The sequence below is a fragment of the Camelus ferus genome, chromosome 3, assembly GCF_009834535.1.
Source record: "Camelus ferus isolate YT-003-E chromosome 3, BCGSAC_Cfer_1.0, whole genome shotgun sequence".
Taxonomy (NCBI): Eukaryota; Metazoa; Chordata; class Mammalia; order Artiodactyla; family Camelidae; genus Camelus; species Camelus ferus.
In genome coordinates, this window is record NC_045698.1 from 82,493,934 (window position 1) to 82,518,889 (window position 24,956).

General features: G+C 34.7%; 1 protein-coding gene across 1 annotated transcript in view; it reads left to right on the forward strand.

Moving 5' to 3' along the window:
* The window catches only part of HSD17B4 (hydroxysteroid 17-beta dehydrogenase 4), a 74,782-nt gene extending 50,838 nt beyond the window's left edge, over nt 1-23,944 (forward strand). The window contains exons 18-24 of the mRNA XM_006176022.3: nt 2,114-2,183; nt 2,790-2,896; nt 4,215-4,301; nt 7,322-7,408; nt 8,423-8,561; nt 18,212-18,339; nt 23,594-23,944. Of these exons, the coding sequence (XP_006176084.2) occupies nt 2,114-2,183; nt 2,790-2,896; nt 4,215-4,301; nt 7,322-7,408; nt 8,423-8,561; nt 18,212-18,339; nt 23,594-23,683 (708 nt within the window). The 3' untranslated portion in view covers nt 23,684-23,944. The remainder of the gene's footprint in view (nt 1-2,113; nt 2,184-2,789; nt 2,897-4,214; nt 4,302-7,321; nt 7,409-8,422; nt 8,562-18,211; nt 18,340-23,593) is intronic.
* Nucleotides 23,945-24,956: the final 1,012 nt, after the last annotated feature.

The window sequence follows — 24,956 nt, forward strand, 5'->3', positions numbered from 1 at the left end:
GTTGATAGGAATTTGAAGTTTGCAGTGTTCTCTTTCAGTTACACTGTAGGCCTGGGATCTGTGTAGTTTTACTTGTTCTTCTTGTTGATCTTTATGCTTTTTTGAAGGCTGTGAGGATTTGGGAAGAACTAATTCCTGAACCTTTTTAATTAGCATTTAGTTTAATTTAATGGTACACTTTAAATAAATAAAATTAAGAACTAACTTACTCATACATAGAAGATCTTCCCACTTACATTTAAAACACAAATAAGACAATATATATCTATTTTTCTTTGTGTTTGTATGTGTGTGAATTTTAGTGGTTTTTATGTCTAGGGCAGAAATGAAACAAAACAAAACAAGACGCTTTTAGCTTTTTTTCTGAAATACGAAAATCCTTCAGGATATTTAGAAAATAAGCCTTGACAGTGTTCTTTATTATTTGGAGACTGGTTGTTTTGTATTATGTTTGAATTTAGTCATGCATCCAGTAAGTTGACTTTAATCATTTTTTGTGATGGGTCTTTTTTGTCTTTGCTAACTCTGCTGTCTGTAGGAAGCAATGCTGTTGTTGAAATAATATGAAAATTTTCATATTCCTTTAATGTGATTTCTTTAGAAGAGTTGTTTCTTTTTATTTATAAGGATGATTTCTGAGGGATAAGAATACTGGTACTAATCTGAACCTTGATTGCTTTATACTTTTGCTAAAATCTTTTAAAATAATAATAGTTCATACTTATTGAGGTATTAGTATTTATCAAGGATAATGCTTTGTAAGAGGTTCCTTAACCTCTCAATTGTAAAAAATACCTCAGCTTTAAAGTACCCAGGTCTGTCTAGTGCCAAAGCCCTTATGTTTGACACTTTCCCCTTTGGGCTCTGAAATGTGCGCCTTTCTTTTGTTTCTATGCAACATGATGATGTATATTTGCCTAGTGTTTTATTTTTTGTGAAGTGCTTTCTAAACGTTATCGTTTAATGCTCCACCATCTTATACAGAATCTTGTAAGTCATATCCATTTGATAATTGTTGATTTGATTTTAGAAGACATATAAAGCGTGAAAATATTGAGTCACTGAAAAAGTGAGTAATGTACATAACTATCATATGGTGTGATGGGAAAGGGAAATTGCCTCTTAAAATTAAACAAAACATAATAAAAATTAATGGCATTTTCCTATGAAGTATAGGAAATTTTATTTTCTATAAACAAAATTTATTTAAAAATAATAACCAATAATTCAGAATAACAAAAAAACACTAAGAAAGTCAGGTATGCTGACTGGCTAGTCTTTATACAGCTTTTTAATAGTCTTGGAAAGCTTAATATAGCAGTTGATGAGAAAGAGACATCTCAAGGCTGACCCAAAGTTAATTTACAGATACATTAAATACTCAGTGTTAGCTCTTTTGTGAATCTCTTCCCTTCAGTACTGAAGAATATTCTCTAGTTTGGCCATTGCACAATTTAAATGCTGGGCAGTATGGTAACTTTTTTCCTATTGTTGCCCATATCTCTCTGCTAATCTCGACTTATCTAAGTATGGAAGTGATGTGAAGATCTGGACTAAGCAGAAATTTAATCTAAATAGCAAGTTATTAGTCTGTTTTTTATTTTTGCCAGGTGAGCTGATCTCAGGATTTAGTGTACCAGTAGAATTAAGGTTTGTGAGAAGTGTTTAATGTTTATATGCCTATTATTGGATTATAGGCTTCAATTTAAAACACTCTCATAAAAAAGTTGGCATAAATTTTGCTTGGTTAGAAGAGGGTGTATACTTTTATCTTATCTTCATTGTGTTTTAATAAGAGTAGAGTGATGGGTTCCTTTTTGTGAATTTCTCCTTAGGCAGTGGTGACCAGTGTTACTATCAGATGTAGTTCTTGGTTCCCCTTCCTATTACTTGACAGTCCTCACCCCTCCCTAACTGATTGCAGTGCTGGTATTACAAAAAGCATTTGATTTAATCTTTCTTTGTTAGAACTAGTAATTTTTTAATTAAAGTTTCGATTAGGTACATTATGATGCATTTCTTATACCATAACCGTCCGTATTTCCTGTTTTTCTCTTAATGCATTCTAAGAAAGCACCGAGTGCCACTTACTTTTATAATGCTTTCTCCACAGGCTGCTTTGTACCGCCTCAGTGGAGACTGGAATCCCTTACACATTGATCCTAACTTTGCTAGCTTAGCAGGTGAGTTGCTAATACTATATGCCAATTAAAATATTAGCTCAATTATTTAAATGATATTTAAAGACATCGCTACTTATGGCAGGTAGTTTCAGTAACATTTAAAAATAGCCCTCTCCTAATACAAGTATGTAAAGGATATGGAAAGGTAGGAAGTAGTGTTCAGAAAATGGTGTACTTGAAATTCAGATTATGGTGGAAGGTAGCCCCTGCTAGTGCAAGGTCTAGGATAGGATCATGGGGATGGGTGTTGTGAAGGGCAAGGTCATTGGAGGAAAGAGCAAAGAACTAGAAGATTAAAGAAGGATCATCTGCATACATGGATATTGAAATCACCATTGATGATTTCATGGTTAAAACCAAAGCTAAACAAAATAAGTCTTTGTGTTTCCAGATCTCTAACATTCCTTTTTTTTCCCCTACATTTCTTAATTTTCTTCTCCTAGGAGGTATTATTCATAAAATATTTTCCATGTTTCTTCAAATAAGTGGTATGATTCAGGCTAATACAGTTTAAAAATGTATTTTTTGAAACCTGGAATTAACTATTCTTAGTTTTCAAACATGAAATGTGCCTATATCTAATTAAATTCTCACTCTTATTTTAAGGTTTTGACAAGCCCATATTACATGGATTATGTACGTTTGGATTTTCTGCCAGGCATGTTTTACAGCAGTTTGCAGATAATGATGTGTCGAGATTCAAGGCCATTAAGGTAAATGTATATTATTAATAATTTGTCGTTAACAAATTTTTTTTTGGGGGGTGAGGTAATTTAATGTATTTATTTATTTTTAATGGAGGTACTGGGGATTGAACCCAGTGCATACTATGCATGCACTCTATCACTGAGCTATACCCTCCTCCCTATATTACTAATAATTTGAATATTAGTTTCTTTTTATTTTTAGAGAAGAGGAATTTTAGTGATTTCGTTTTAAAAAGGTGCTGTACCAAAGTTGTTATTTTTATTATTTCATTGACTTGGCAGTTGACATGTTTTCTTTTTTGGGGTATAAATACCTGTATTATACATGCATCGTGAAGGATATTTTATACAGTTATACTTTTAACAGATTAATTGGGTTGTTTTATAAGTTAATTAGGAGCATACATGTATTAGCATATATGCCTTAACAACTCAAGATTTACCTTTAAATTTTTTATTTTATTTTTTACTGTTTTATAATTTGCCTTAATTTATTGGAAATTGTTAAATGGCTGGATTTGAACCCTAGTAGACATACATCTCTATCTGTATGTTGGTAGCATATTGATTTTAGTTTTGTACTTTTAAGTTGGCTCCAAGTTTTCATCCATTATAAATTACAAAGAAAATCATCTCTACACAGAGTATCTTTGCATAAATCAAAAGATATACACTAAACAACCTTTAAGATGGTGTCAAATAGCTCCAAAAGCTTCCATCAGTTGGTGCTCCATGTAGCAGTGAAAATTTATTTTCTGATGTCCTGCCTTTGATAACATTGATTATTTTCATTATTATAACTATTTTATAGTTATAATAATAGCTATAAACTATAGTTCATAGTTTATGTATAATATAAACTATATATAACTATATAACTGTAACTATTTTTATTATCCAATAATATGTACAAAGAGCAAGTAAAATAGTAAAGAAAATTATGAAATAAAAAGTAGAATTATTCTCTTGTATATGCTAACCCCAGATCATTTTCCCCAGACTTAATTAGTACCACTTTTAACTGCTTGTAAGTTGTTCTGGTGGTTACCTGTATAACTCTACTTAATATGATTATGCTCTGTCCCTTGACTTGTCAAGATTAAATTATTTATTGACTCTATACTTTGAAAGACAAAGAATTAACTTACACTAACTACATCCTTTCTCTTCTAATTTTATCATTACTGTTTTTATTTTATGAACTTAAATATATTCAGACCTCTATTTCTTTTATGCTCTCCAACCTCCCTTTAAATCCTCCCCTCCTCAGTAGAAGAGTTTCACATTAAAATATATTTAACCCTAGAACTAATTTTTTTAAAAGGTTCGTTTTGCAAAACCAGTGTATCCAGGACAAACTCTACAAACTGAGATGTGGAAGGAAGGAAATCGAATCCATTTCCAAACCAAGGTATGACTAGTGTAGTTAGAGGTACTTGGTTTTGTTACTTTGTTCACTGCCCCCTGTAACTGTGTTCCATCCTAGCATTCTTTTGGTTAACACTATGGGTATCAGATAAAAAAAACTTAGAAAAATTTTTTTTACAAATCAGTGGTAACTTTTAATTGAAAATAAGATGACCTCCATACCTTGTTTTTCATTTTCTGTTTTATTCTCAACTAAATTGGTGCCTGTCTACATGTCATTTCTGAAAACCCAACCAACCATATCTTTTTGACTCAACCTATCATTCAAGTTGTTGTTGAAATATGATCTTCAGAAAATTAAAGGCTCTCAGATAGATATAAAATGAAAGCATGGTGAAAATTTATTTTATTCCTTATTGAGGGAGCTGGCCGGATGATAAAACTGGTTCAAAGGAGAATTAGAACAGCAGTGTTTATATAGTCCAACAAGGAAGGAATTCTAAAATAATTTTGCTGAGTTAGAGAAAACTAGTTAATTGTCCCATGAAACAATAAAACCATATACTTTACAGTTATCTTTTCTACTAGACAGAAATCGTGTGTACCTTTTTTTTAATCATCTTTTTAAAAATTTTATGTTTTTAATTGAAATAATTTTGATTTACAGTGTTGTTAGTTTCAGGTGTACAGCAAAGTGATTTGGAATATATCTATAAATATTCTTCTTCAGATTCTTTTTTATTATAGGCTGTTGACAAGATAATGAATATAGTTCCCTGTGCTATATAGCAGGTCCTCGTTGTTTATCTATTTTATATATAGTAGTGTGTAATCATGTGCATCTTGATCATACAGAAATCCACAAATTAACATCTTATGTCATAGAGTTTGGGCTTAATTAATAGTAAGTGACAAGGCAAATTAAAGTATATCTCCCAATAGATTTAAGCAGTTTGGGGGTGAGGCTGTTAGCAGTACTCCAGTAAAATACTAAAAGATCATGCAATCATCCTTTTATAAATTTTTTTTAACATTTTTTTTGGGGAGGGGGAGGTAATTAGGTTTATTTATTTAACGGAGGTACTGGGGATTGAACCTAGGACCTCGTGCATGCTAAGCACACACTCTACCACTGAGCTATACCCTCTCCTAAAAGTTTTTTAAAGATAATTTTTGTTAACCCCATTGACCAGGGTGATGCTTTTTGGCCTGCTCATTTATACTACATAGATGGTTTGTGTTGAGCAGTTTAAACACTTAACAATAGTAAGTGCTTCCAGTTACTGAGTACCTATAAAGCAGGCTATAGCATTAAATGGATAACAACTCTACATTTAATATGGGAAAGTCTGGGTTCAGGTCTCCTAAATAACTTTCTCATGGTCACACAGAAAGTGGTGGAGCTGAGACAGACACCCAGGTGTGTCTGGCTCAAAGCTTAGTTCCCAGGCCCTACCATTTTTTTTTTTTTTTAAACTGTATCATGATTTCTTTCATAAATAAACAACTCTGCAGAACTCTTCTTTATGTGGTTGCCTTACTCCTTTTTACTTCCTACTGCTTGCAGTATCATTTTCCTGCTTCATTTATGCACACTGTTTATTTTACTTCTCACATTTCATTTGTCTTTTAGGCTTCAGTTCAAGCTCTCCTTTTTCCTTCGAGGCAGTCCTTTACTACTCCCTTCCCCTGACCTGTACAGACACAGATACTGGCTTTCTCTGAAATCCTCTTGCATTCAATATTGGTGCCACATATTCTGGAACCCTCTTATTTCTAATTATTTTGTCTCAGTTTTATTTTTTGAGTAAGATTATGAACTAACAGTGTTAAGGACCACGACAACATTGCAGGTTTATTTTCTAATGATAAACAGTACAGAAATAATTCCTGTAGAGACAGACTTAAAGGGTTGAGAAATAATTTAATATCAAATATAATATATTCTTGCCATTTTGATAAATTCTAAGCGCATCATCTTATCTTTTCAGTATATTTCCCTGGTTCCCCATTAAGCACACTTGTATTAAAAAGAAAAAAAAAAAGAAAGCCCACAAATATCAATGCTCAGGCTCCACCGCAAGCATTTAAATCAGAATTTTTGGAGATTATTTTCCCTTCAGTGATTAGAGGTATTCTTCTTCTAGAAGTTATTTATTAAAGGAATCCTTTTCCTCCCTTTACAAGAAAGTAATTTACTGAAGCATATTTTGTTCATGAATTGTTTCTTTGTGTGCTTTCCACTGTATGTAATTTGAAATAAAATGAACAAATTGAAACATCTTTTTTTCTGAAGTATGATGGGAAGTAGTCAAGGGAGAATGACCTTCTTGAGTGTTAAAAATCAATTTTAATAAATGCTACCTTAAATTTTAGGCATTATCCTATATATTTGTAGCAATACCATAGTTTTATGAAAGAATACCATTGGAATAATTTTAAATGAAGTATTAGAAATTAGAATTTGAGTTCCTTTAATTACTATTTTGATAGAAGGCTATGTACACTTCCTATTTGAAATAAGAACTAGAAATAAGAATTATTACTTTAAAAAGTCCACTGTGGTCTATTTCTAGCCAATTTTATTCTGTATTAACAGAGCAAATGCACTTTGAGTATCACTACCTCATGTGGATATTTTAGCATGCCCTTTACCGTTTTTAAGAATTCAACAATTCGCAACCTGGCTTCCCATTAAGCACACTTGGATTAAAACAAAAAAAGAAATCCCACAAATATCAATGCTCAGGCTCCACCCCAGATGATTTAAATTGGAATTTTTGGAGATGGGACCTGGTCATAAGTATTTTTTAAAAGTGCTCCAGTTGATTCTACAGTTAGGGTTAGTAACAGTTGTATTAAATGAGTAAGCCTTCATGTGTATTCATCTTGACATTTAATTTATGAACTATGTATTTAATTTGGATTATTTTCTTTTACATATGAAGAAAAATGTAAATTTCTTTTAAAAGACTTGATACTGTTTCACAAGGAAATTGTATTTTCATTGGAATTATGAGAGTGAACTGGGTTTTTCTTTTTCCCTCTTGTACTTTTTGTAAGATCCAAGAAACTGGAGATATCGTCATTTCAAATGCATATGTGGATCTTGTGCCAACATCTGATATTTTAGCTAAGACACCATCTGAGGTAGGTAATAAACATTGGTATCCAAGTCATACCTTGATTTGTAAATTTCAGCCAAGATCACTTTTAAGGATGTTCAGCTGCTTTAGAAAATCAAGAGCTGTGAAAGATTCTTAATTCTTGAACTGGAGGACATTAATTCAAAACTGCTTGGAATAAAAGGAATGTTTCGACAACTTACGAATTTTTTTAAAACTCTTATTAGGGTATCTTTCAAAGGGCTATAATTAATTTTCTAGTTTTAGAGTAACTAAATCAGTTGTTTAATGAAAAATCTTAAGCAAACAGGATTTTGGGGAAAAATAGATTAAAAAGTTACATATCCTGTAACTTTTTCTTGATTAGTTACCTTTTTCTTGATTTAAAGAGTTGTGTAAAGTTTTGAATCTATATATAAAAACAGTAGCATGTATTATTTATTAAAACATTTGTGATATTCTCTATTCACATGCTGAGACTTTGAACAAAAATGTGTTCTCTGTTTCCAAAATATTAACTTTGTAATGTTGAGGTTTTTCAAAACCATGATCTTAAATTGTCTGTCATTAGCGATATTATCACATAACTGACTGAAAATTAAAATCTCTTTAAAAAGAATCTAAGATCAATAACTTAAGAAATTTTAAAACTAGAAAGAAATTCAGGTTTCATGGAATTTAGTCCCATTTTACAGATAAAGAAATGAGACCCAGAAGTTAATTTGTTTATTGTCTTCTAGCTGAAGTTAGTTAGGACATAGGTTTTCCAGTTCCTAGTCTACTTTTAGAATATTATTTCTGAATTCTGATAAGAGTAAAGTTCTTTAATTAAGAGGACTGAGGCTCTGGATGACATAAATAAATATAAGGAAAGGTATGAAAGAAACCTACTATGAAAAAATCTAGTTTGTCTTATTTATGTGCAGGTTTTTAAAAAAAAAATCACCTTACTGCACATTTATTTTGTAGTAGTTTTCCCCCCTTGAGTCATTTTTATGAACCTTAAAAATTAAATTATTAAATTTTCTTCTTTTGGTAGGGTGGGGAGCTTCAGAGTACCCTTGTGTTTGAGGAAATAGGTCTCCGCCTTCAGGGTATCGGACGAGAGGTGGTGAAGAAAGTAAATGCTGTATTTGAGTGGCATATCACGAAAGGTGGAAATACTGCAGCGAAGTGGAGTAAGTCTTCTCTGTGGCTTTATAATGTTCTAAACTAACCCTTACTAAGTAGAGATAAAGTATCCTTGTTATAATTAAAGCTTGTCTCCTTGAAGGTAGGTAAGTCTTACCTTCTTTGGTAAGTCTTTTTTTATGGGAAGTAATAGATTTCAGGGCACCCAAAGGTAGGTATGTGTTTTAGAGATGTAGAGAATCAATTAAAATGAAAATATCTGTTTTGAAGATTTCATTGTAACATCTGAAATTAGTGCTTTAAACACTCGTCTTAGCTGTATGCTTCTTTAACTAATCTTTAGATTCCTCTTAAACATAAAGTACATCAGGTTAAATGAAATGTTTTTAAGTTTTGAGTAAGTCTCATTTTATTTTAACAGCTTTAAAATTGTTTTCTTTATCTCCAGAGGTGAATAATTTGGGTTATCACCTTAATTATCAATATAAAAGCATGATTACTATTTTTTTAAATTCAAATACAGTTGATTTATAATTTTGTGTTAGTTTCAGGTATATAGCAAAGTGATTCAGTTATACATATATAATGTATATATATATATATATATAACATATGTATATTCTTTTTCAGATTATTTTCCATTATAGGTTATTACAGGTTATTGAATATAGTTCATTGTACTATACAGTAGGTCCTTGTTGTTTATTTTATAGAGAGTAATATGTATCTGTTAATCCCACACTCTAATTTATCCCTGCCCCCTACCTTTCCCCTTTGGTAACCATAGGATTCTTTTCTATGTTTGTGAATCTGTTTCTGTTTTGTAAATAAATTCATTTGTATCACTTTTTAGATTCCACAAATAAATGGTATGTATTATTTGTCTTTATCTGACTCACTTCACTTAGTATGATGAGCTCTAGATCTGTCTGTGTTGCTACAAATGGCATTATTTCATTCTTTTTTATGGCTGAGTAATATTCCATTGTATATATATATGTGTGTGTGTGTATACACACCACATCATCTTTATCCATTCATCTGTTGATGGACACTTAGGTTGCTTCCATATGTTGACTATTGTAAATAGTGCTGCTATGAATATTGGGATGCGTGTGTCTTTTTGAATTAGAGTTTTCATCTTTTCCAGATATATTTCTAGCAGTAGAATTGCAGAATCATAGGGTAACTCTATTTTTAGTTTTTTAAGGAATCTCCATTTTATTCTCCATAATGGCTGCACCAATTTACAATCCCACCAACATTGTAGGAGGGTTCCCTTTTCTCTACACCCTCTCCAGCATTTATCACTTGTGGACTTTTTAATGATGACCATTCTGGTGTGAGGTGAAACATCATTGTAGTTTGATTTGCATTTCTCTAATAATTAGTGATGTGAAACATATTTTCATGTGCCTGTTGGCCATCTGTATGTCTTCTTAAATGTCTGTTTAGATCTTCTGTGTATTTTTTTGATTGAGTTTTCTTTTAAATATTGAGTTATATGAGCTGTTTATATATTTTGGAAATTAATCTCTTACTGGTCACATCATTTGGGAATATTTTCTCCCATTCCATAGGTTGTCTTTTTGTTTTGTTTATGGTTTCCTTTGCCGTGCAGAAGCTTTTTAGTTTGATTAAGTCCCATTTATTTATTTTTGCTTTTATTTGTTTTTCCTTGGGAGACATTGCTACAATTTATGTCAGGGAATGTTTTGCCTGTGTTCCCTTTTAGGAGTTTTATGGTGTCATGTCTTATATTTAAGTCTTTAAGTCGTGTTGAATTTGTTTATGGTGTGAGAGAGTGGTCTAACTTCATTGATTTACATGAGGCTGTCCAGCTTTCCCAGCACCACTTTCTGAAGAGACTATCCAGATGGCAATCAAAGATACAAATTATACCTAATCTAGGGAAATTATCTAGTAGAGTGCTGTGTTAGCAACCTGGCAAGGCATTTGAAATAAGCCAAGTTGCAGCAGAAAAAAAGCAGTCACTTTTCCACTTATAGGGAGGTCCAGGAGGACCCTGGTACCATTTTATGAAGAAAGAGAAATTAGATGATAAAAAGAGAAAGGGAACAAAAAATTCTACCACATCTTTTGCATCTGCCGTATAACTACATTCTTAATCATGGCACAAACTTTTCTATGCTGTGGTATATTAAAAGTTTGTACTGCCTAATTTTATTTTAATTCTTAGAGTAAAATTGGGGAAGGTAAGATGAAATTACCAAAGTGGAGTAAAAAAAATTTTCTAGGTTAGATAATTTTCTCTTTTCTTCGGTCTATGTGATAAAGCACTAGCACTTTTGTTGACTCACTTTGCTAATCAGCCAGATCTGTTGGCAACTTTCTAAGTATTTATTGTCTGTATGTTGTGACAGGAAAATACATGGCTTCATCAGATTTCACTGTGCTGTTTCTAAGTAGGTTTAAGGACAGTGAAGAGAGTGTACATCCATCCTCTTTTCTCATCATCAGTCAATTATAGATTGATTAGCTGCTTCTTCCAACAATGAGCATATCTTAGTTCAGGCTGCTATAACAAATATACCATAGAGTAGGTGGGTTAAACACTATTTTCTCATAGTATGGAGGCTGGAAAGTCCAAGATGAGGGTGCCAGCATGGTTGGGTTCTGGTGAGAACCCTCTTCCTGGTTTGCAGATGGCTGCCTCCTTGCTGTTTCCCTGCAAGGCAGAGAGAGACATTATCTCTGTCATGTCTGTTCTTATAAGTACACTAATCCCCTTATGGAGGCTCTACAATCATTACCTTGTCTAAAGCTAATTACCTCCCAAAGGCTCCATCAGATACTGTCATATTGAGGATCAGGGCTTCAACATACGGATTTTGGAGGGAGACAAACATTCATTCCATAGCCTACGTGCTATTTATATTTTGAATCATAAAACATGCTATTAATGAACTTTGGCTGTCATTTCTTTTATCTTTATATTATGGAGTATTCTAACCTTATCTTGATTTATAATGTATTCTTTCTTTACAAAGTATTCTAACCTTACTTTTATGTTACAGAGCATTCCGTCTTCTAGAGTTGTTGGAGAAATACCGTGTTCCAGCGAATGTTCACCATATCTTTTTGATTTTTCATGTTTTCCATCTTGACATCCACAGGGACAGGATCCTTTCATTTGTAGCTGGTCAGCTGTGGTCCCTTGAGTCTGCCTACTAATTGGGATAGGAAGTATCCAGAATAGTTTTTAGCTCAAAGATTTTTTCCTTCCTTCACAGTTGTAAAACACAGTTGGATCCCATGTAGTTAAGGCTAGCTAAGAGCCCCTGGAAGTGGCTGTCATCGACTTATACTCCAGGACCATATAAACATTTAGACCCAACTCCAGCTGGTTATAATCCTCCTGTGGGGACTGTGGGCTGATGTATGAGATGTAGTATACCATGGTGGTACCTGGAAGCAAGGACTGCAGTCTGTGTTTCTGCAAGTCCCACACCTGATGGTATGAACCATCTTCATTCAATATTTGTACACCACATACCATGCAGGTAATATGTCTATATCAACATTTTTTTAAGGGAAAAATCTTTAGGTTTGGGACTTTACTTGCAAAGTAGAAGCTAATGTTTTGTAGATTTTCATTATATTTTACTCTAAGATTGCTATTTTAGAGTGCCTATTTAAGTGCCTTGAAAATGACTGTTTTATTCCTCATTACAACTAAAGATCACTGTAAATGCCCACTTAGACCAAAAAATTACCAGTCTACCTTTAAATCGCCTGGAACTATTGGGGATAATCTTCTATTACACATTCTTAGAAAATATTTTGAAGTTTTGTTTAAGTGATTTTGGTTTAATATAAACAAGATTCTTTTTAATATAACAATTGCTATTCCTTTTAGAGGGTATGTGCTCATTATATAAAATTTGGTATATAAAGGTACAGAGACGAAAGTCATGATGTAAATCCCACTACCCACAGTTAACATTTTGATGTTCATTCTTCTGGAGGACATTTGTACTTACAGGATGTTAATTCAGAAGAGGAATGAAGGAAGTCAAACATGTAATATGTATTTAGTTCCCCCAATTTTAAAGTGTCTGATTTTTTTTTCTAAAAAACTTCATAGATAACAGTAATATAGGTGTCATCATTTCCCTTTCTTTCTTCTTTCTACCTGTCCATGATGGAGTTTAACTTTTTCCTTCTGGGTGAAGCTATATTAGAAGTTGAGTTATAAATATAAAGCACAGGATTTTTGAAGATATTGATGAAGGAGAGGAATGAGATCCATGAGTGAGAAAGTGTGCCAGAACTGTGTGTCTCAAAGTTGGCAGAATAGAACTCTGTAGGAATTTATAAAGTATACAAGTGATTCAGTCTGGCAAATAGTTTCCTTTAGTATAATGTCAATAACCAACCAAGATTTTTCCCCTTATCTTGGTGACTCTTTCCAAGTAGACAGCATTGGAAAATGTGCTTACATTTAATAATTACCTATAGTTAACCCAGCAAAAGGGTTTTTTCTTATATTAGAAAAATGGGAATATTGGAATCCTGTTAATAACTACTAATTTTTGATGCTTTGTGGTTTTTGTTTGTTATATCATCTCTTCTTCAGGTCCTTATTTATCAAAGCTAATGGTCAAATTGGATCTTAAAGCTTTCTCTGAAAGGTTCACCATCACCACCATTGGTTATCTGCCTGTTACTGGATTTGATTCTTAGCTGTGTAACCTTTTTCAGTTCTGGTTGTTTTTTCAGTCTTTGTGTCACTGAGCTAAATCACGGTAGCTGGCAGCAGTAGATACTATCTAGGTCTTCCAGCTTACGGTATTTTAGAAGATGATTCAATGTTGGCATCTGTATTTTGCATCTTGGCACTTCATGACATGAAATAGATGATCAAATGCTTTGACTTAGGGAATGCCTTTTTTTTTATATGAAGTTTTAAAAATGTTTTGCTAAACAGTTAACTACCAAATTCTTTGTATTTTAAATTATTAAACATTACTGTGGGAACCTGGTTCCAGAGAACAGGCTGAGCTCCTCAGTTCACCTGTATAACTGAAGTTATACATGTGCCTGACCTTGAGCAAGTGTAGGAACCCAGGGATTTGGGATCAGTGGCCTGGGAGATGCATTCTAACCCAGAGATCCTGGACTGTGCCCATCTTCCCCATTTCTTCCCCTAACTTGCCATCCAAATACCACCAACAGCAGATCTCTGGGCAGAATGCATGTCTGTGTTGGGATTTTTTTTAAAAAACCAAGTGAGTCTGGAGAGCACTGGGAGAGGTCTGGTGTCAGGGTTGGCTCTGGCTGTGGAGGAAGAGGAGTCATAGCTGTGTCTTTTGAGGTAAGGTGCCTCTGAGGCCTGTCATGCACGTCTGGAAAATAAGAGGAACGAGAGAGTCAAAACTAATGCCAAGTTTTGAGTCTGAGTGACAGAGGATGTTGACTCCATTACTAGAAGTGCAAAACATGGGAGAGGAGAGAAGTTTGGGAGAAACAATAATAAACTGTGATGCCAAAACTGTAGCAGACTGAGATCTGGACTAGATTGTGGGAACTATGGGCCTGGAATTTAGGAGTAAGTGCACAGCCAGAGGCAGAGAGTTGGAAACTATATTTGTGGAAACAGTAGTTGGAACTCAGAGTATTAGCTTTGCCACTCTGGTTTCATGGCACACAGGAAGAAAATTAAAGGAGATCTTTGTTGGTTCTACAAGATTATCTGCTGTTCATGGTTTGTAGAATAATGGCTCTGGTATTTCCATTTGTCTATAAATAAAGTAAACATCTTAGAATTTGACCCACACATTTTAAATATACAATTTATTGTAATTCTAAGCCCAAATATAATCCCATGTTTCCAAATAAGTATCTAATTATTGTTTGAATGTATCCATTAGCAGCAAAATTTCCAGACAACTAAAACTTTTGACAAAAACATTTATTTTTGTGTAATAACTATACAGTGTCACTGAGTAAAAAAAATGTTTTTGTTTTCCTTAGGATGATAGGTTTAAGCTGATTGGCATTGAGCAGTTTGTTTTCCTCCTACAAGAAATTTGGTTTCCTTTCACATATTTGTAATCATTTCCATTGGAGAAGTGTGATTGGATTTTACATTTACGTAGCAAGGTTATAGAAATACTGTGCATTTTTGCTGGGATATTGTTAAGTAACGAAGTGAGTACGGTTTTTAAAAATATAAACATAATTAATTGTGTAGCACTAAGTCTACAAATATATACTTAATCCATTATGCCCTGTGTGACAGTGACTGTGGTTCTGTGAATGTTAGAGATCATCTGTTTTGGATCTTGGAAATTTGCCCCAAAGTGGAAGAATGTATACAAATTTGGCGACTGGCATTCTTTTAAGATCAGAATAGGTTCATTCTTGAGGATACCATTTGATCATTAGAATCTCTTAGCTCCTGGGTTGGTGCTCATCTTCTAGCTGTTAAAGCAGTTTACCCTTGAGGGTTTCTCAGCTTGGATATACACTGTATCTTGAGGACATTTGTTCCAGATTTTGAGTTGGGCCCTAAATGAGAGTCTCATGTGTTTATAGAAAAGGACTTGAAAGATGACCTTTGGAGAGAAATATGCTGTCCAGTCAGGGATGGGAGCCTGCTTGTTGGAGGATACATCTACTTCGGGTTAATCTCTGTTCTCTTAGCAACACTCGCTGCTCCCCGTCTTACCAGCACAGCCCCTGACTGCATTTACACACAAAATCACTTAACACTGCTATGGCTTTCCATCTTGCTATATGTGTTATTCATCTTAACATCTGTTTGTAATTGTTTATTTTAAAATAATTTCAGGCTTACAGAAAAGTTACAAGAATAGTATGAAGCATTTATGTCTGTCCTTCACCAGTTTCTCAAGATGGTTAACATATTATTCCATTTTCTTTATTATTTTCTTTTCATTATATATATTACTATTTTTCTGAAGATTTTGAGAGTAATTTTCAGGCATGAAACTTATCCCTTTCTTGTCCCTTTATCCTTAAATACTCCAGTAGCATTTCTTGAAAACAGACTTTCTCTTTTCTATTCACAGAACAATTATCAATATCAGGAAATTAACATTGATAAATGTACTGTTATCTCTTCTGCATACCTTATTAATATTTCACCACTTGCCCCAGTGTTGTCTTTTATAGCAAACTAATAATAATAGTAATAATAATAATAACATCAATAATAGAAGTGAAGGAAGAAAAAGAACTGATCAGAGTACAATTTGGCGTCATATATTGCATTAGTTGTTAGGTCTCTCTAGTTTTCTTTAATCTGGATGAGTTCTTCAGTCTTTGTTTTTCATGACCTTGATATATGAAGAGTAGAGATCGGTTATTTTGTAGGATGTTTCTCTGTTTATTTAATATTTCTTCATTATTATTAGATTGCATTTATGAAATTTTGGCAAGAATAACATGAAAGTATTGTGTCCTTGGTGTAATTTTTTTTAAAACCCTCTTTTTTACCTAAGGCTTTTTTTGTTTTCATTATTTTTTTTTATAGGCATGTTTCTTCTGTGTACTTTTCTACTCATCCATTTAACAAGCAGTTACTAAATACTATCTAGTCAAAGAGGAGTAAGGGATACAAAGATAGGCCATTCTCCTTCTGCAAAGAATTTATAATCTAAATGGGAGAAAGCATCAACATAAGTAACTTTTCTCCTATGGTAGCCCTTTATGATCTGTAAGGTATATATCCTAAAGATGTCAGAGATCTTTGAGACCAAATGCATGTTCTCATCTAACACCTCTCCCTCCCCTATTAAATTCTGTAAAGTATAACTGAAAATTTTATGAACTTTTTCATTGCTTTAATGATTATATAAATATAGAGCTAAAATCATTCATAAGCTTTTAAAATACACTCTACCACTGAAAGAAAAGACATATCATTTGTTTCTTCATTTCAGTAAGATTAACTGTGACCTGACAGGCATGTGTAAACTCAATGTGTTGGTGGTGAGTGATGCTTCTCCTGTAGGAGCATGTGTAGACAATGACTTGAGCCACTGCGGAATTGAAAGTTCCACTCCTTTACCCCAAACTTCCGTATTCTTTCCAAGAACCTCCCTTTCTAAGTCTTCTTTTCTTTTATCATCACTAGTTATTAGCTCTCCACGGAAAAAATGTTTTATTCCTTTATAAGAGTCATGGCTGTGAAGCAGCATGTAAAACCAAGTGTGTGAGAGGGCAGGTGGATAGCCCTTCGTCAGCTAAGAGACTTATTCCGCACTGAAGCGTTAGCATGTGTGAGTCCAGTTTTATTCCTGAGCAGGACTGGTATGTATAGTGGGCCTTAGACTTACTGTGAAGAATTAAAACCATGAATGTTGTCTGTTGATTGCCAGAGGTTTGCTTTTCTTTGGTCTTTCCTTTCTCTCCCATGATCCCTGCCCCTCCCTCTTCTCTGCTCCCTCCCTGCCTGCCTGCCGCCTTTTCTTTTTCTACCTTTCTTGCTTTTTAACTATACAGATCATACATGAAAACACATTTGTAACATGTAAGTGCCAATACAAACAGAGCTTTGTACTTCATGCCTCACTTTCAGTATGTTGCATGTTGTCTGACACTCACAGAAGAAACTTAACAATGAAGTGAGGGGATGAAACACTCAGAGCAAAAGCCCCCTTCTTGCCCTTTCTCTTCCCCATGGTAACCATTATAGTCAAGTTGTTTTTTTCTAGTTTAGTTGGCAGAATTCTCTGTGTCCACTATTAATTTTCTCTGGAGCAGGGCTTGGCTAAGCAGAATGTAGTTAAGCACTCTGGGTTTTCTTATGTATGTGTAGCTTTTCCCTGACCCTATGTTGTGAGTTCCCTCCTCAGCCTTAGGGAGAGGGATGCGATTATAGCTTCTTCACTGTGGCAGGAGAAAGCACACTCACGAGGCTGACAATGGATGAGTCTAATTGGGCTTCCTGGATGACTGGTGTCAGTCATATACGAGACAGTCAAAACTTTCTAAAATGTAACTTTGGCATAAAGCCCTATAAATGTTATATAGCAAGCAATGAAGGTAAATTTTTAATAGGTTTCCCAGTTACCCAGCCTGTTTCTGGGACACTTAAACCTTCTGTCAAAAATGGTTAAGGGGAAAGAAGGCAATTTTAATGTTTATTCATAACAATTAGGGCAAAAAACATTTTATAAGTGAATTATAAGTGTAATAAACTAATAAGGATATTTTTAAAAATTTGATTTACTTTTTTATCCATATGACAGAACCTTTGATGATTTCAGGTTTTTGAAAGTTGATTTGAGTGTGCATTCCCTTCCCCCAACCCAAGCAACATGCAGCTGTTACAAAATTCAGCTTTCTTCCTTTGTTGACTGTAGTCTATATCTGAATCTAAATGCCTTAACCATATAACTTTATACAGCTTCCTTATGTTATCCTACATAGATTCACATTTAAAATATCTCTGTTGTATAAAGTTCTTCAGTGAAGAAAAATACATATTGATTTGACTATTTAGAAGAACACATTCTTTATAAAAAAGATATCTCAAAAAGTAAAGTATTAAAAATTTTTTTCTAAATGATAGGTAATATATAATTTAGAATAAGTACCACAGTAACTTGGAAACTGTAAAAATATATGCATTTTAGTTGGTTTATTTTATTCTCATATTATGAAAAAAAAATGATACATATTGGCTTCATCCTATTTTTCCCAGCTATTGACCTAAAAAATGGTTCTGGAAAAGTGTATCAAGGCCCTGCGAAAGGTTCCGCTGATACAACCATCACACTTTCAGATGAAGATTTCATGGACATGGTCCTGGGCAAGCTTGATCCTCAGAAGGTAAAGTTCTTAAAATGTTAATTTGTTTGTCCTGATTGCTTCTTCTTTGACAGTTGCAGTTTTCAGGTGACTCAAATTCTGATTTATAAGACAGATTCCTTACAACTCTGAAGAAGACAGAGTGGATAGCACTTTTTGAGTTGACAGATCATGTATTTTTCTAATGGAGTTTTTCAGCTGATACTTTTTAAAAGCAAATTTTTAGGTGAGATTATTTCATAAAAGTAGACATTCATTCCTGTTATATAAGATTAAGAACTTGTCTTACTGATCATCAAAAACTGGAAATGGAAAGAACATAACAGCCAGTGTCTTACTGAAGGTTAAGCTTTTAGATCCATTTCAGTGGAAAATCATGATTAAAACAAGAGTGCCCTCTCTGACCATTATGAGTTAATATTGTTCTGAGACTTTTTACCAAGCCACAAACACACAAAATTAAAATAACTGATGTAGCAATTAGAATGGAGGAGAAAATTTTGTTATTTTTGATTTGTGATTATGTAGCTAAAAATCCCAAGATTATCAACTAATTGATTCTTAGATTGGAGGAGTTCAAACATGTGGTTGAATGCACAATAATTATTTAAAAATAGCTTTCACATAGCAGCACAACCAACTAAAAGATATAATTTGAAACATTTGTTTATAATCACTACCCAAATTACAAAATATCAGTGACTCCCCTAATAAGAAAAGCACAGTGCTTATTTGCAGAGAAGTACACAGCTTCACAAGGAACAGAGCAATTTGAATAAAGGAGGAAATGTTCAATTTTCCTGGATAGAAAGTCTAATTTAAAAAGAATTATAAAATAGTATAGTGATTAAAAACATGTTCTTTGGCATCAGATAACTCTGAGTTTGAATCTTAGCTCTGCCACTTACTCTCTAAACCTTCATAGTAAGATTGCTAGACATTGCTTAGAGACTATTTGAGGCTTGTGATAAAAAATTTAAAGGGAAGCCAATTTGTTTGGTTATATGAGTATTTCATTCTTGTCTTCTCAAAACTCCCCCACCCCTACCTCTCTTTCATTTTCAGCTGATGACCTTTCTTCGTGCCTCATTTAAAAAAAAAGGCTTTCAGATGAAAACATTCACCTTCCCATCGCCAGATCTGTTCTACCTGCACTTGCACCCGTCTTCGTTTCTTCCCGCGCGTTCCGTCCCTCTTCCTGTCAAAGACTTCTTCACTCCTCCTCTAGATAACTACTCAAAGTCATTGCTGCTTCTCCTTTCCTCTCTTTTCTGTGTCAGTCTCTTCCATCCCACTCCATAATTGTCGCACAGTGTACAGGCAAGCTGACGACTCTAAAACAAACACCCTCTCTTGAAATCAGATTCCCATCCAGCGTATGCCATATCATTTCTCTGCTCCTTTTCACGAAAGAATAGTCTAAACCAGCACTGTCCAATAGACATGAAGTGCAAGCCATGTATGTGATTTAAATTTTTCTTGTAGCCACATTGATAAAAGGTTAAAAAGAAACAAGTGAAATTAATTTTAATATATTTTATTTAACCCAATATATTCAAATATTTTAAAATGTAATCAATATGAAATGTTGATGGGATATTTTATGTCCTTTTTTAAAGAAGTCTTTAAATTGCGGTGTATATTTTATAATTGCAGTACATCTCAGTGAGGACTAAGCATGTTTCAAGTGCTCAGTAGCCACATGGGCTAGCGGCTGCTTTATTGGGCCGCAGAGATTCAAGCATCCTGTCTTGACTGCTCTTCTGCCCTCTGTTATGACTTCCACATCTGTTACTCCACTGCTGCTCTTCTTGTGAAGGTCACTGATGACCTCTGTTTTGCTAAGTCCAGTGAATAAGTCTTCGATCTCCGTCTTTCTCAGCCTTTTAGTAGCATTCAGCTCAATTAATAATCAACTTCTTGAAATAATATCATCCCTTGGCTTTTCATGACACCTTATCCTCTTGTTTTGCTTTCTCCACCTTTGGCTGTTCCTAATTTCCTTTGATGTCATCTTCTTTTACCCCCAGCCATTGAATTTTGGTATTTCTCAGGGCTCATTTCAGCTGTCTCCTCTACATAACTCTTTCCTTTAATGAGTGCATCCATCTGGTGGTATTTGCAATCCTCTATATGTAGACAACTCACAGGTTTAAATGTCTCACTCAGTCGTCTTCTCTGAGTGCCATAGTGATATAACCAGCTCTCTCCTTGCCTCTCTGATGGGGAGTCTTCCTGTGTCCAGCATAGAACTCATGATTTAGTTTTCTCCCCTAGTCTTTTTCTTTCCAGGAAATGGCACCATCATTTGTCTACCCAGATCAGTATGCTCAGTAATGTAAGAACTTTCTTGGCTTCCTTCTGTTCCTCTGTATTCTTTCTGTCTTTAGTCCTCCTTGTTCTTTCTCCAGCATGTGTCTTGAGTTCATTTGCTTCCCTTCATCACTAGGGATAGCATCGTGATCCAAGCTTCCGTCATCTCTCACCTGGCTGGTTTCCTGACTGGGCTCACTGCTTCCGGGCTTGCCTTCCCACCAGCCTGTTCTCCACACAGGAGCCAGAGTAATCTTTTAAAAATGTAAACCAGATTATAGGTCATTCCACCTGACAAAAACCTCCAAGATTTCCTTCTGCACTTGGATGAAATCCAAACTACTTATTATTATTTTGTATGTGATGTTTCCCTTGCTCATCTTTCCAGCTTCATCTCACACTTGCCTTATCACTTACAATGCTAATTCAGTTTACATTGCCTTTCCTCTCGGTTCCTTCCCATCAGTTTTCACTCCTTCAATGTCTATTTGCCTCTTCTGGAATTTCCAGCCCCATCTTTTTGCATGGCTGGCTTTGTTTCATCCAAAATAGTTCTGTCCTCTTGTATTATCTAATAGCATTCTTCATAGCATTTATAACAGGCTTTAATTATTACATGTTTACTTTTTGACTCCCCTACTATAATATTAGCTCTGTGGGAACAGGGAGACATGTCTCTTTCCTAGCATAAAATATTTCTTGGTGTACTGTAGTTTTTTAATTAATACTTGAGTAGATTAAGGCAAGGATAGAAAATATGGAACATAAACTCAGTAGCAGTAATTAAAAACTGCATGTCACACTGTACAAGATATTCCATAGACCTGGGGAAAAAGTAAAATGGTGATATACAATATATGGGTACTTATAACCTATAAAAATTCTGGACAGTACTGAGGCCTAAGTATAAAAAATGAGCAAAAGATATGAACCAGTATTTAATGAAAGAAATAGAAATGATTAACATACATAAGAAAAACTATTAATTTTTCCCAGTATCCAAAACATGCAAACTAAAGCATGTCTTTTTTGCCTCAGATTTTCAGACATTAAGAAAGTAGTGTTATTAAGGGTGGGATAAGAGAATTCACAGGTAGCTGGAGGGAATATTAGTTTTGTGTAGTCTTTCTGGAAAGCACGGTGGCAGATTTTCACTGACTTTCTTTCTTTATGGCAATGTACAGTCTCAGTACTTTTTGCATGGCACTTGTAGGCCAAGAGAAATACCTAATGGGGTTCAGTTTATGAAGTATTAGGCCCATACAAGAATAGTTTTCATGTTGTGTTTGGCCAGTGTCATTGTATTTCCCTCAAAATGTTTTAACTGTTCCATAGTGTCTTGGTGCGTTTGCTGTGATGTCCCAGTGCCCTGAGGCGCAGAGTTTGAAAACTGGCAATATGCAAGCATGGTCCAGAAACTTATTTAAGAAATGTCGTGATTTAGTAATTCTTCTTCTAGGAATTTGTCCTAAGAAAACAGATAAGAGCAAAGATTTATGTACAGAATTCTTGCACTCAATAACAACCGTCAAATGTTGGTATATTTACCTCAAGGAGATGGGTGTTCTTATTTAGGTCATGGGTCCCTGTCAGACTTCAGTACCCAGCAGGCAGTTCTAAGCACTGACTCCTCAGCAGGACGCACAGACCATCATTTCTGTATCTGCATAGGGAAAGCAGTCTTAGGGTTGGAATTCCAGTCTCCAGTTTGAATACTTAGCACTTCGTCCTAACTAAATGAAACTCTCTTTTATTATTTCTGGGATAGGAAGTTTGAGTAGTTTTTGCTTCTTCCTCCAGTTGATGAGGATTTGCTTCTGAGATTAAGTTGCTGCTGTTTAATAGGCAGGAGACACTGTTAAGCAGAGAACACCTGGGTTCAAGTCCTGGCCCACTTCTTGCTGGCCCTGTGGCCTGAGCAGGTTCTTTAAGCTTTCTGAACCTCCCTTTTCTCATCTGTCATCTCAGGGTAAGAACTGCTGATACACCTACTTCAGGTTGATGCTTCTCAAGTGAGATTATATTTGTGGGGCTGCTTTGTAGTCTTAAATATACATGGATATTACTCTTTTTTCAGTCTTGCTGAAAATCTGGAAACTCCTTTTTCCTTTCATATTCTGTATGTTATTTTCTCAATAAGCTGTACTGTGTTTTATTATTATTATTATTATTTTTATTTTACTGATAGGGGATTTGACACCAAGGGAGAGCTTGCACAAGTTTCTGCTGTCAGGTCAGATACAGAAGTGGCACAGGAGTCCTCAGTGTTTTGACAAGGCAGCCTTTTCCTTGGTAATAATGAGCTTACTAGCTCCTACCACACGCCAAACACTAAGCTAAGCCCTTTACATACTATTTTGTTAAACTCACTCAACAAAGCTGCCATATTTAGGTGCTGTTCTCATGCCTTTATAGATGAGGAAGCTGGAGTTCAGAGAGGTTAAGTAATTGGTCCACACTTACCTTGCATTTAGTGGCAGAGCCTAGATTTTAACCCAGGCATTCTGATGCTACAGCCCAGAATCTGTTCACCACTTTGTTACACATCTTACGTATTTTGTCATTATATGGCCTTCTTTTTCATGAAAATGTAATATTTCTAATCTGCCTTTTAAAGTTCTGAACTGAGTATGTTTATTATTTGTAATACAGGACAGCCTTTTTTCATATGGTCTCAAGTTCATGTTTAAGAATGTAGACTAAAGCCAGAAGTGTAGGTTGCAGCAGAACTCCGAGATCTGTCAATTCAGATAAATTATTCTATAGTTCTCTAAAATATACAAGGAGTCTTTATTTTTTTCTCAGGTGTCTATGAAAATATGTGTGCTATCTGTAATTATGAAACTTTGTTGTCCAGAGTTGTTAACTCAGTTGTATTCAATCAAAACAATGATCTTTAAATAAAAGAAATAAAATTAGTATGATAAAGGTTGGCACTCTTTTTTCCCTCTCTCCTTTCCAGGCATTCTTTAGTGGCAGACTGAAGGCCAGAGGGAACATCATGCTAAGCCAGAAGCTTCAGATGATTCTTAAAGATTACGCCAAGCTCTGAAGGACGTGCTACATTATTAACTACAGTAGACAAATTAAATGCTCTCATCACCTAAATATGCAAAAGTGATTCAGCAGAAGTGGTCAAAATTAAGATACAGGGGAAACTGCTTCACATTTTCAGATTTCAAATAACTTTTCAGATTTTCGTTTTTTACTAATTTTTCATGTTATTATTTTTACAAGGAACTGGAAGCTGGCATGTAATTAATAATCCTTCTCTCCTTAGACCTATGCCATCATAATAAAAAATTTCACCCAATCCAGTTTCTTTAGAATTGTAAGAACATTTATAAGTTGTATGGAAAATTAAATGAGTTAAGGCCACTTTAATGCCTTTTATATTTTATTTTCTGTTCTCTGATTTATTGATACCCCAATTTTAATATGAACTTTTGTATATGTTCTCCTTTTCATACTTTGCTATAATAGATAGTGTTCTGCTTTAAGGCAAGAGAAAGGTCTTTGTGTTTCCAAATAATTTTCTTTCTTCTCCCTTCCCTTTTGCTGGAAATTTCTTGCTTTCATGTAATGCTTGGAAATCCACCAAACATATAGTTTTCTTTCTTAATCATGGATCTTAAATTGTCTTAAAGTGACACTACAGTACTTGCTAGTGAATCTTAAAGATGTCACTAGCAAGTACTGTAGTGTCACTATTTCCCCAACACTTAGCTCAGATGACGTGTGTTGAGGAGTTGCTCTTTTGATGGATTTGCTGCAGAGATGACCGGCAAATGGAATGCTCAGGTCAGGGTTGGAGGGAGTTTCAATTATGGAGCACAGGTGAGGAGAATACGTGTGGGTGGGTGGATGAGTTCCCTGGGAAGCTGACTTTGAGGTGGAGATTTATGGGCAGGGCATTTATTTGAGAGTACTCTTGGGATCAACACGTGGGGTCGGGGTCAGTAAGCAAAGGAAGCAAGGCTGTATGCAGAGGGAGAAGTAGGCTGTGGTGCAGTTACTGCAGGGTCTCAGCTGATCCTTCAGGGAGCTCTGAAGCTGGGATGGCCCTTCTGAACTGTCCTGAGCTAACTAGTCATTATTTACGACCTGATCTGCAAAGGGGCCGTGACCTTGGACAGAGCAGCAGAGCAATTCCTGCAGAGGGTGTGTGATCAGCTGATAATCTTCCCAGCAACTGGGGGAATTATGTCTTCAGTCCTGATTTGGGCTTCTGGGAGCTCAGCACAGCACTTTGCTTTAGGGAATAAGACTGAGGGATCTAGAGTTTAGAGACAAGGGAGATGTTCTCAGGACTTTGGAATTGTAGA